Source organism: Pan troglodytes, chromosome 19 (assembly GCF_028858775.2).
Source record: "Pan troglodytes isolate AG18354 chromosome 19, NHGRI_mPanTro3-v2.0_pri, whole genome shotgun sequence".
NCBI classification, from domain to species: Eukaryota; Metazoa; Chordata; class Mammalia; order Primates; family Hominidae; genus Pan; species Pan troglodytes.
This window is the reverse complement of record NC_072417.2, coordinates 24016761-24028865: the sequence shown is the minus strand read 5'-3', so window position 1 is coordinate 24028865 and position 12105 is coordinate 24016761. Positions and strand designations below refer to the sequence as shown.

The 12105-nt window shown below is 50.5% G+C and overlaps 1 protein-coding gene across 9 annotated transcripts in view; it reads right to left on the bottom strand.

The window, feature by feature from the left end:
* Positions 1 to 7369: 7369 nt before the first annotated feature.
* Positions 7370 to 12105, bottom strand: part of MPP2 (MAGUK p55 scaffold protein 2) — a 32650-nt gene continuing 27914 nt past the window's right edge. For all 9 annotated transcript variants that reach the window (XM_016931720.4, XM_016931724.4, XM_016931721.4 and 6 more), the window contains 3 exons: positions 11805 to 12007; positions 11300 to 11428; positions 7370 to 10008 (listed from right to left, as the gene is read on the bottom strand). In XM_016931720.4, the coding sequence (XP_016787209.1) occupies positions 9832 to 10008; positions 11300 to 11428; positions 11805 to 12007 (509 nt within the window). In that variant the 3' untranslated portion in view covers positions 7370 to 9831. The remainder of the gene's footprint in view (positions 10009 to 11299; positions 11429 to 11804; positions 12008 to 12105) is intronic.

Below are 12105 nucleotides of genomic sequence, written 5' to 3'. Positions count from 1 at the left end.
TTACATAGATCAGTTTGGGGAGAACTGACCTCTGAACAACATTGATTCCAACCCATGAATAACTCTATTTATTTAGGTCTTTATCTTAATTTGGGCTGCTATAACAAAGTGCCATAGTGTTGGTGGCTTCTCAACAACAGAAATCGATTTCTCACAGTTCTGTAGGCTAGAGGTCCAAGATCAGGGTGCCAGCATGATCAGGTTTTGGTGAAAGCCCTCTTTTGATGTAGTGAATTCTTATAATTTTATTTTGCCTTGGCATCCATTTTACATATAAGCTGCACTTTCTCATATCAGAAGCAGGGCTTAGTCACCCTTCCAGCCACAGTTTCCAGTTCTCTGCCCTCTTGCAGTTCCTCAATATGGTCGATCCCAGTTCCTGCTTCATACAACCACTTCCTGGTGACCACCTCTCTATGAGACAGCTAGATGCGACCTACCTGACTTGCCCTACTGACCCTCTTACACAGGGACTGTGCAAATATGCCACAGTGACTACCTCGCAGTCACAGCATGACTCCATGGAACTCATGCCTGCTTGCTCTAAACCCGTCAATTAGAACTCTCTACGGGAAACTTGCTTGGGTAAACCCCTGGACTCCAATAAAGGCTTTGGCCCAAGGTCTGTCACCATCTCTCTCCTGCTCCCACTCACTGGTTGAGCTCCTTGCCACCTCCAGACTTCCCATTGGCAACCAGTAGACGCCCCTAATGTCTCTGGGACCTGTAAGTAATAAATTTCTTATTACTTACAGTTTCATGCATTTGGGTTTCACTCTCTCATTGTGTCTCACCTGACCTACACACTGTAACTTAACTTTCCCCTGATTGGGGCTCTCCTAGAAAATTGCTATGTCAGACCGGGCGCAGTAGCTCACACCTGTAATGCCAGCACTTTGGGAGGCTGAGTCCAGTGGATCACTTGAGGCCAGGAGTTTGAGACTAGCCTGGCCAATATGGTGAAACCCTGTCTCCACTAAAAATATAAAATTAGCCGGGCATGGTGGTACATGCCTGTAATCCCAGCTACTCAGGAGGCTGAGGCAGGAGAATCACTTGAACCCAGGAGGTGGAGGCTGCAGTGAGTCGCGATCGTGCCACTGCACTCTAGCCTGGGTGACAGAGCAAGACCCAGTCTCAAAAAAAAAAAAAAAAAAAAAAAAAAAAAAAAGATAAAGAAAGAAAATTGCTGTCTCAGCTTATGGCCACTGTCAAGAGAGACCTTAAGACCAGATTAAAAGAAACCATGGGCCAGGCATGATGGCTGATGCCTGTAATCCTAGAGCTTTGGGAGGCCAAGGCGGGAGAACTGTTTGAGCTCAGGAGTTTGAAACTAGCCTGGGAAGCAAAGAAGACCCCATCTCTGCAAAAAATAAAAAAATTAGCCAGGCACGGTGGCATGTACCTGTAGTCCCAGCTACTCAAGTGGCTGAGCCAGGAGGTTTGCTTGAGCCAGGGAGGTTGAGGCTGCAGTGAGCCATGATTGCACCACTGCACTCCAGCCTGGGTGACAGAGCAAAGACTCTATCTCAAAAAAAAAAAAAAAAAAAAAAAACTATCTTCCTCTTCAATGACACCTATGGAGTCCACTCATTAAAGATAAAGTGTTGGCTGGGCACGGTGGCTCATGCTTGCAATCTCAGCACTTTGAGTACTTTGGGAGGCTGAGGCGGGCAGATCACGAGGTCAGGAGTTTGAGACCAGCCTGGCCGGCATAGTGAAACCCCATCTCTACTAAAAATACAAAAAATTAGTCAGGTATGGTGGTGCATGCCTATAGTCCCAGCTACTAGGGAGGATGAGGCAGCAGAATTGCTTGAACCCGGCAGGTGGAGGTTGCAGTGAGCTAAGATTGTGCCACTGCACTCCAGCCTGGGCAACAGAGCGAGACTCCATCTCAAAAAAAAAAAAAAAAAAAAGAAGAAGATGAAGTCATAAGATGGAAAGAGGCTAGATCCCTGAATCAATGCTAGTAGCACCACTCAACATACATGAGATGTCATGTGAACAAGAAATGAGTAACAAAGTTATTAAGTTGCTGAGATGTGGTGGTTGTTACAAGGGTTGGCCCCTCCTGACCTTCTGATCTAATTGATCTGGAGAAGGGCCTAGGCAATTGTTTTTTTAACCCCCCAGGTGATCCTAACGGGCAGCCAGAATTGAGAACCACTGGATTGGGACAGAAATACAAGTGCAGAGTTGCTTAGTAGAGAAATACTGAGTTTCCAGGAATGCCCCAGGAAATGGGAAGAAAGTTGTCCAGAAATGAGAGGAAAAAAAGAGAGGACAGAGAGGACCCAGCAACATGGTGGAGGCAAGGGACCAAAAGAGAAGAAGTTGACCAGAAAGACATTCTTTGTGCTAGGAATGGTCAGAGGCTCTTTGGAATAGAGGTGTTTAATAATCAATGCCAAATTCCCATCAGAACTATGAGGTGATATGAACCCCCATGGATGCTTTGGGGAAATCAAAATAAGGGTGGTTGCTCATCTGGCCATTGCAGGGAGAAGGGAACCAGCAAAGCTCCTGAGAATCCTCAGTGATCCCGAAGGAGTGGCACGCAGCTCCGCTGAATAACTCATTTAGGAAGAAAGCTGAGCTGATCCCTTAACCCTGAAGGATTTGCCAAACATCGCCCTTGGGTGCTCTTTTGATGTCACCTATGGCCCCTGTTTCTGAGCACCTGGAAGCAATCCTAGTGTTACCACTGGGAGGGTCCATGACACTTTTACAGAAGATAAATCTGAAGCCCAGAGAGGTAGAGGGACCTGTTGGGGGCCACACAAGTTCCAGGTGGAGCTGAGTGGATTAGCCACAGCATGTCTGAGTCCTCGAGCCCCATGAATGCTCGCAGACACCTGGGTGCAGGCATTTATTTTTTTTTAAATTTTAGATTTTTAGGGGGTACACGTGCAGGTTTGTTACATAGGCATATTGTGTGATGCTGAGGTTTGGGTTTCTATTGAACCTGTCACCCAAATAGTGTACAGAGAACCCAATATGTCATCAATATGTAGTTTATCTTTTCTTTTCTTTTCTTTTTTTTTGAGACGGAGTCTTGCTCTGTCCCCCAGGCTGGAGTGTAATGGCATGATCTTGGCTCACTGCAATCTCCACCTCCCGGGTTCAAGTGATTGTCCTGCCTCAGCCTCCCAAGTAGCTGGGATTACAGGTGCATGCCACCACACCTGGCTAATTTTTGTATTTTTAGTAGAGACGGGGTTTCACCATGTTGGCCAGGCTGGTCTTGAACTCCTGACCTCAGGTGATCCGCCCGCCTCGGCCTCGCAAAGTGCTGGGATTATAGGCGTGAGCCACTGTGCCCGGCCAATATGTCATTTTTCAACCCTTATCTCCCTCCTTCCTTCCCTCCCTCCCTCCTCTTATTGTCCTCAGTGTCTATTTTTGCCATCTTTATGTCCATGTGTACCCAATGTTTGGCTCCCGCTTATAAGTGAGGACATATGGTATCCAATTTTCTGTTTCTCTGTTAATTTGCTTAAGATAATGGCCTCCAGCTGTATTCATGTTACTGCAAAGGATATGTTTTTTTGTTTTGTTTTGTTTTGTTTTGTTTTTGAGACAGAGTCTCACTCTGTCGCCCAGGCTGGAGTGCAGTGGCGTGATCTTGGCTCACTGTAACCTCTGCCTCCCAGGTTGCAATACAAGCAATTCTCCTGCCTCAGCCTCCTGAGTAGCTGGGACTACAGGCACGCACCACCATGCCTGGCTAATTTTTGTATTTTTGCTAGACACAGGGTTTCACTATGTTGGCCAGCCTGGTCTCCAACTCCTGACCTCCGGTGATCCACCCATCTTTGCCTCCCAAAGTGCTGGGAGTACAGGAGTGAGCCGCCACGCCCAGCCAATTTCACTATTTTTATGGCTGCATTATATCCCATGGTGTATATGTACCATATTTTCTTTATCCAACCCACCACTGATGGACACCTAAGTTGATTCCATGTCTTTGCTATGGTGAATAGTGCTACGATAAGCATACAAGTGTGTTGGAGGCCAAAAGAATGAGGGTCGTGATCAACCCAGTATACCACTGGAGGCTATATGAGCAAACAGCAAATTGTTCTCATAATGCAGAATGTTGGCAAACTGACAAACTGCGTCTGCCACCCAGAAGGAATGCTGAGGGCAGTCACGCCCCAGGCACAGTGTTTGTGATTATCTACAGGCACACCTGAAGCCTGTTAGCAATTATGTGAACCTGTGATAAGTCAAGCAGCTGACCAATGGTTACCTGCTCTTCCCTACTCTTTCTACCCAATAAATATGGAGGGCTGTGGAAGCTTAGGGCCCTTGCTCACTAGAAGCAAGAAGCCCCCGACCCCTTCTTTAAAACAGATTCTTTTGTCTTAAGTTTTCATTTCTGCGTTCATCCTCTTTTGTTCAGTCCCGTAGTAACTGTCACTAGTGGTGCCCAAACAGGGATGAACAGGGATAGGGACAGACAGGGACAGATAGAGACAAGCAGGGACTTGCAGGGACTAGTAGAGACTAGCAGAGACAGACAGGGACAGATAGGGACACGAACGAGGAGGGTCCGCTGGAGCAGAGAAAGTGAAACTGACCAGACGAACGAGAAACCCCGGAACGAGTCTGCTGGCAGTGGATATAAGGTCAGTGCCCTAAAAAAGTACTGGGATATAAGGTCAGCTCCCTAAAGAGGTACTGGGAGCGGGAAGTTTCTGAATCAGGGTAACATGGGGCAGAATTTGTCCATTCTTTCTGTTTTTTCTGTTTGGGGTTTGGTCCGTACTGTCCTTTTGTCATTATTTCAAAATTTGAAAGAATTTTTTGCCCCATCCACAGCACCTATCAAGGGCGGTGAATAGGAGAGGGAGGGTGAAGATTGGCCTGTACCGTCTTCTTTTGTGGCTGCAGAAATACTAACTTTAACTTTGGCTTTGAGAATGCAAACGTGGATTGTAAGCATGCACTGGCACCTGTGAGATGTACAAGAAGCTTAGGAAATTTTCTTAGAGCTTGTCAAGATGTGGGAATTGAGCTTCATCGCTCTACAATGTTGGCTCAAGCAATGGCTAGTTTAGTAGTTGATAAACCTAAAAGGAGCCAAGGGTCAAACCCTAAAGTGGGAAAGTGTTATAATTGTGGAAAAATTGGACATTTCAAAAAAGAATGCCGTCAGATCTCTGGAAAGAAGGGATCTTATAATACAGTTCCCTCCCGCACAATAGAAAAAAACACCAGGACTTTGCCCTCCTTTGCAATAAAAGAAATGATTGGGCTAATCAATGCCATTCAAAATTTCATCAAAACAGCACCCCCCTGTGGGGAAATGAGAAGGGGGCCTGGATGTGGGCACCTCAAACAATGAGGGCATCCGCAGTCCAGCCCACAACTCCGTTTCAAGGGTGGGTTTCCGGGAGGCACATTGATTCCCTCTCCCCAGGAACACCTGGAAGCACAGGATTGGGTCTCCCAGTCAAAGAATGTGTTACTTTAGTTGGAGGAGACAAATCCACGAAGATTCCCACTGGGATTTGTGGACCTTTGCCAACAGGATACATGGGATTAATTTTAGGCAAAAGCTGTCTTAACTTACAGGGCATTACTGTAGTCCCAGGAGTTGTTAATTTGGATTATGAAGGAGAAATTCAAGTAGTGGTAATGTTACAAGATCTTTGGGTTTTGAACTGGGAGAATATATTGCTCAACTGTTGCTTATCTCCTGCAAATTACACCCTTCTCCACGAAAGAAGAAACAAGGGAATCAAGGATTTGGAAGTACAACTCGGAGGGACATTTATCTATCACAACCAATAGCATCTAGTAGACCCACTTGTGCAGTGCAAATTAAAAGTTTTGTGGGCTTATGGATACGGGAGCAAGAGACTGGCCTCTGGCAGTAATGGATCTTGGAGATTTTTTTTTACTATACCCTTACACGAGAAGGATAAGCCTCGATTTGTTTTCTGTGCCTTCTGTTGATTGGAGAAAGCCTGTTTCTCATTATCAATGGAAAGTTTTACCCCAAGGCATGCTCAGCAGTCCTACGTTATGTCAGCATTTTGTAGGAAAAGCATTAAGGAACCTCAGAATATGTTTCCCACTGCCTATAGATTTACTAACGTGGGGACGAGGGTATGCTTATGTTTTTATAGGAGATGGACAAACCATGTGGGTGCCCTCAAGGTGTGTGCAACCATGGAACAGGAGACTGGAGGGACCCATGGATCCCAACCATGGGCCTGGTTCCCCTGGTATGAGCCATGAGCCAGTTGAATCTGAGTGCAAAGACAGAATGAGGACTGACCAGAGTCACACTGACATCAACCCCCATAACATGAGGACAGATTTTGTTCAATTAATGTAAAAACAAAAAGGGGGAGATGTTGGAGGCCGAAAGAATGAGGGTCATGATCAACTCAGTATACCACTGGAGGCTGTATGAGCAAACTGTTCTCATAATGCAGAATGCTGGCAAACTGACAAACTGCGTCTGCCACCCAGAAGGAATGCTGAGGGCAGTCACACCTCAGGCGCAGTGTTTGTGATTATCTACAGGCACACATGAAGCCTGTCAGCAATTATGTGAACCTGTGATAAATCAAGCAGCTGACCAAAGGTTACCTGCTCCTCCCTGCTCTTTCTACCCAATAAATATGGAGGGCTGTGGAAGCTCAGGGCCCTTGCTCACTAGAGGCAAAAGCAAGGACCCCTTCTTTAAAGCAGATTCTTTTGTCTTGTTCTCATTTCTGCGTTTGTCCTCTTTTGTTCAGTCCCGTAGTAACTGTCACAAGTGGCGTACATCCTCCTTCATTCAGTCCCATAGTGACAGTCACACAAGTGCAGGTATCTTTTTGGTGGAACGATTTCTTCTCCTTTGGGTAGATGCCCAGTGATGGGATTGCTGGAATGAATGGTAGTTCTATGAGAACTCCCCAAACAGCTTTCCACAGGGGCTGAACTAATGTACGTTCCCACCAATAGTGTATAAGCACTCCCTCTTGTCTGCAACTTCACCAGCATCTCTTATTTTTTGACCTTTTAATAGCCATTCTGACTGGTGTGAGATGGTAACTCACGGTGGTTTTGGTTTGCATTTCTCTGATGATTAGTGACGTAAAGCACTTTTTCATACATTGTCACTTGTATGTCTTCTTTTGAGAAATGTCTGTTCACGTCCTTGGGTACAAGCACTTAGAAGGAGCATCTTCTGGGGATGGGGGAGTGTGCAGGGGCAAGACAGAGGAAAGGAAGACATCGCAGAAAACAAGACATGTTGCTCTGACTTCCATTCTAGTAGTCATCTGTGCTGTGCTCCCCAGCTCTCACTCTCTCCCAAAGCCATCCATCCAACCCCAACCAAAGACAAGCAGAGCCAGAAGCCTTTGCTTTCACATTTAATCCAAGGAAAAAGAAAGAAAACCAATCAGTGAGAAAACTCAAGAATTGGATGGCTGAAGGAGGGGACAGAGGAAGCGCACTGGGGCTGGGACTGAATATGGACAGTGGATGGTAGGGTCCTCACTCTCTTGAGGTCCCTCAAATACAAGAGTCCACAATGGCAGGGAGGGAGAACAGAGTCATAGACCTAATGTGGTGGGCACACACACCTGTTCCAACCCAGCCCCAGCCCTGTTCCAGGTGAGCCAAGGACTGACAGCCTCTGCTCCCACCTGATAGGTACCTGGGAGGGCTGTGGAGTGGGGGCTCAGGCAGGGGAGGTAGGAGGCTGCTCAGAGAGGAAAGACCGAGAAGAGACAGGAGGGAAGGGCCCCAGGCCTGTCCCTTGGGCATCCCTAGCAGTGAAGGTGCCATGAAGGCCAGGTACCCAACCCATCTCCATCAGAGATTATGGTCATTTGGATCAAGGGGGCAGAAGCAGCTGCAACAACAGATCTTCCCCTGCCTCTACCCTCAAATCCCCCAGAGAAGGTAGGAAATGGCAAGTGACCCTATAGCCTCAGGTCAGCAAGAAAACACCCCATTTCCTTCCCACTCCCTTAGGCTGAGGGTGATGCAAAGCAGAGCTGAATCAGGATGAAAGGACACTGACTAAGGGAAAAGAGGAGCAGGAGAATGAGTGTGTAGTATACGCAGAGCCACACCAACGAGATGGGGGCAGGCCTGGCCTTTCCACCCCATGTGTATAGTCTATGCAAATGCAAATGAGATTCCTAGTATAAGAAATATATTCTAACATTTGTAATAAATATTCTGTTTATTCTCCTTCCCCTTCCCTAGGAAATGGGCACACAGTGGTTCAGGGGCCAGCTTTGGCTGACGCTGCAGCGAAGACTAGTTAGACACTCGGAAGAACTGGGAGGCACAGGGGTTTGGACTCAGGGTGTCACAGGTTGTCCCCTCTGAGGACAGGCTCCCCCCGGAAGGAATGCAGAGAATAATGAAGGATGAGATGCCCAAGTACATCTAGGACAGCATTCTTTCTTAAAGGGAGTCTCCTATTTTACAAAACTGCCCTCCCCAAGTTATGGCAGGGGGGCACTTAGGGTAGGGGGACAATAAGACAAGGGAGGAGACATCAGGAAAGGACCAGGGCTTTGGAGTCTGGGGTCAGGGTATTATAAGAAATGAGGGCTGATGGGGAACCCCCAGAAAGGGGCCCCAAAGAGTGACCTCCAAAACAAAACCCTTTGCTTCCTCCCCAAACTAAACCTGACACACACACACACACACACACGCGCGCGCGCACGCACACACATAAACACAGCCTGGTGCCAGAGGCACAGACAGGTGCCGAGCATGCACGTGGAACCACAGGCTGTACAGACTACAGTGTAAATGGCGCCTCTGGAGTTGTGTGTGAGGAACCTCCTGGAGGGCAACTGTCCTTCAAGCCCAGGCTCCCAAGGTCCCCTCTGCACTCCTCCTTAGCCCCTCCAACCCGGCAGCCCTGATGCAAGTGGGCTACCTGGACCTGGCTAGACAGAAAACCAAATGGACCAAGGTCAAGGACATAGAGCTCAGACCTGTGCCTGCTGTGGGCCATGGAGAGCTTGGGGCTCTTCAGTTGGTAGCAGCAGGTTGTCACAGGGCTCAGCCCTCCATCCTGCCCCTACCTGGGCTGAGCCCACTGGCCCCTGCCAGCCTGGCCCTGTGGGGAGCAGGGCTGACCTGTCAGGACACATTGGAGAAATCTGGAGAAACTTCGGCAGTGAGAAGCTGTGGATGAGGGAAGGACCGAGCAGCATCTGCCCTGCGACCCTGTCCCTTTCCAAAGGAGCTGGGAGCTGCAGTGCTCTGCAGCTGTGGCCACTGGCTCTCACTCTGACTCCTCCAGCCTTCAAGATGGCACCAGGCTGGCACCACCACCCGGGCCTGCCTCGCTGCCAGCGGGCCACACATTCCCCTGGTCACACGGAAACAGCCCAAGGCCTGTTCCTCCGACACGGGTGAGAGGTGGGAGGAGTCCAGGAATGGGGTGGGTGTGGCCAGTCCAGAGGAGAACTGGTGACTGGGGAGGGGTGGCAGGGGGCAGTGTGCCTACTGACCGTGTGGTCCCAAAGCAGCGTTTCTCTTCTCTGTACTGACCATTATGGAGGTGACTCTGACACATTCCTGGGCATAGCTTGGCCCTCAGAGATATCTGGTGACCAATGGGCATCGGGAGTGGGCAGCACCTGGGCACAAGGTACCCCATGAATGCCCACCTCCCTGGCAGTGCACGCCTCTGTGCTGAAGCCAGACTTAGGGCCTGCTGGGAGCTGTTACCCAAGGACAGCCAGATATGGGGGCTAAGGATTGTGGCAGGGGGTCACAGGTCAGGAGGGGGATGGATTCAGGTTCTGGGTTTCAACACAGAGTGAGCCAAGGACCAGGTGAACAGGCTCAGTACACCCAGCTGACAGGCACCCACTGGGGCTCTGTCCGTAGCTTCTCCATGGCTGTCTGGAGCTCGCGGAAGGTCCTCTCCAGGTTGCTATTGACCAGGCAGAGGTCAAAGTAGTGCCCGTAGCCCCGCTGGATGCGGCTGCTCTCCTCCACTGTCCGTCTCAGGTCCGCCTCCTGCCCAGGCACAAGGGGACCTCCCTACAGTCAGTGCCCACAACTCACCCCCACTGTCAGAAGGAGCTACAGCTGCCCCCACTCCGCCTCCCCAAAGCCCAACCCTGGTGTGGACTCCCTGGCTAGGGAGGCAGGGGCCCCTCTCTGCGTGCCTCAAAGTGGCTCACCATCAACCACAGATGGTGAGTGAAAGGGAGGAAATAAGCTTTAATAACTGCCAATCACACCCCTAAATGCTTTGCATGCCACATAATCTTCACTACAGCTCTACAAGATAGGATTAATTCTTTCCCATTTATAACAGAGAAAATGAAGGTATAAAAAGGTCACACAGCCAGTCAGTGGCTAAACAGGGTCTGCCTGACTCTCAAGCCAGTGCTCCCTCAAGTCTGACTAGGCTGCCTTACCTATGCAGCTAGACAGGCTGGTACCGGGGCAATCCACAAGTACCCAGGGCAACCCCACCCTCGACCCAGTGGAAGCTGGATGGGCAGGGGTGGGGAAGGGTACTTGACAACTGACTTAAATAAGCTGAAGCTAGCCGCATCCCAACAGCTCCAGTTGGCCACACCTGTTGCCAAGGAGGAGGTGCCCAGAATGGGGATCAGGCAAAGGTCCAGAGCTCCTTAAGGGGGTCATTGGCAGAAGGGTGCCAGCCTAGACAGCCTCTCCTGGGCCCCAGGCACGCTCTGACCTGGGGCCGGAATGCTGCAGCACCAGGCATGGCCAGCAGAGGGACCCCTGCGCTCAGAGCGCCGCAAACCCTCCACCTCCTGGGAAGGCGCAGCAAGACATAGGAAGGAGGATGGGGCTGGAGTTCTGCAATGAGGCCTTGAAGCCTCTCCTCCAGGCGCTGCCTGCTCCCTGACGCTGACTCAGTCCTCCAGCCAGCCTTTCCGCCTCTGGCTTTCTCCTACCCTTCAGCTTTCCCCCAGCTGTAAGCAACCCAAGCTCACCTGGCCCACCTCCTGCCCACCTCTCCCAGTTGCCCTCGGGAACTCTCTCTGGCCAGCACTCTGTCTCTGCAGAGTGGGCTGAGCTGGGGGCCTGGAGTCAGAAGCACATGTATCCCAGGCTAGGTGTGTGCCTGGCTCACTCTGAGACTTTGGACTTCCTCTCTCAGACCTCCCCTTCCACATCTATGCAGGGGGGACCATGTCCTGCCTCACTGATAACTGGAACAGGCCCCTGTCCCTCCCCAACACCACCTCCTTCTCTCTGTCAGCTCAGGCCTGTCCCCCACCACCCTAGGCAGCTATCAGACCCCTCCCCCACACCTCAGAGCCCTCACCGTGAGCTGCTTGGTGGATACTCCACTCTCCAGCGCAGCCCTGTTCATGGCCCGCAGGGTCTCGAAGTCTGGGGCCTCGATGAACACCACGTAAGGGACAAACTCGGCCGTTCGTAGCACCTTCACTGCCTACAGAAGGAGAAGGCAGGGTAGGGAGTATATCCCCATGTCTGTCCTAGGAACCAGAGAAAGGCTGTGAGGGTAACGGGTTGGGGTGAGCACTTGGGAGTGGATGAGAAAAGGGTGCCCGGGGGTCTGGGACATGAGTTCTGGGACAAATGACAAACAGCTGGCAGGTGGCTGGGGTGACTGGAGGAGACTAGAGGAGGAATGGGGACTCTGGAAGGCTGAGAAAGGTTCCAGGTGGGCTGGGTTTCTAGCAGTAGTTGAGGGCAAAGGGGGTACATGGGCGTGTTCAGGTGACAGGTGTCTGGAACTATATGGGGGAGCAATGAGGCAGCAGAGAGGACATTGGGCAGGCTGGGAAGGAGCAAAGTGGCGGTACCTGGGGGTTGACATCCAGCACGCACACCTTCCCAGCAGCGACCACGCCCCGGATGGAGTCAATACGTGTGCCATACAGGTTGCCCTCGTATTCGCCATGCTCCAGGTAGCGCCCAGCACGGATGTCAGCCTCCATCTCCCCACGGGACACAAAGCTGTAACCCTGACCTTCCCGCTCTGAGTCTTTCGGCCGCCGGGAGGTGTCTAGGGGGATGGGGGTAGGTTGGACCGAATGGGCACGGGCAGGTTACAGTGCCTCAGACACATATATGCACCCCTACCCAGGCCCCCATTTCCCAGCC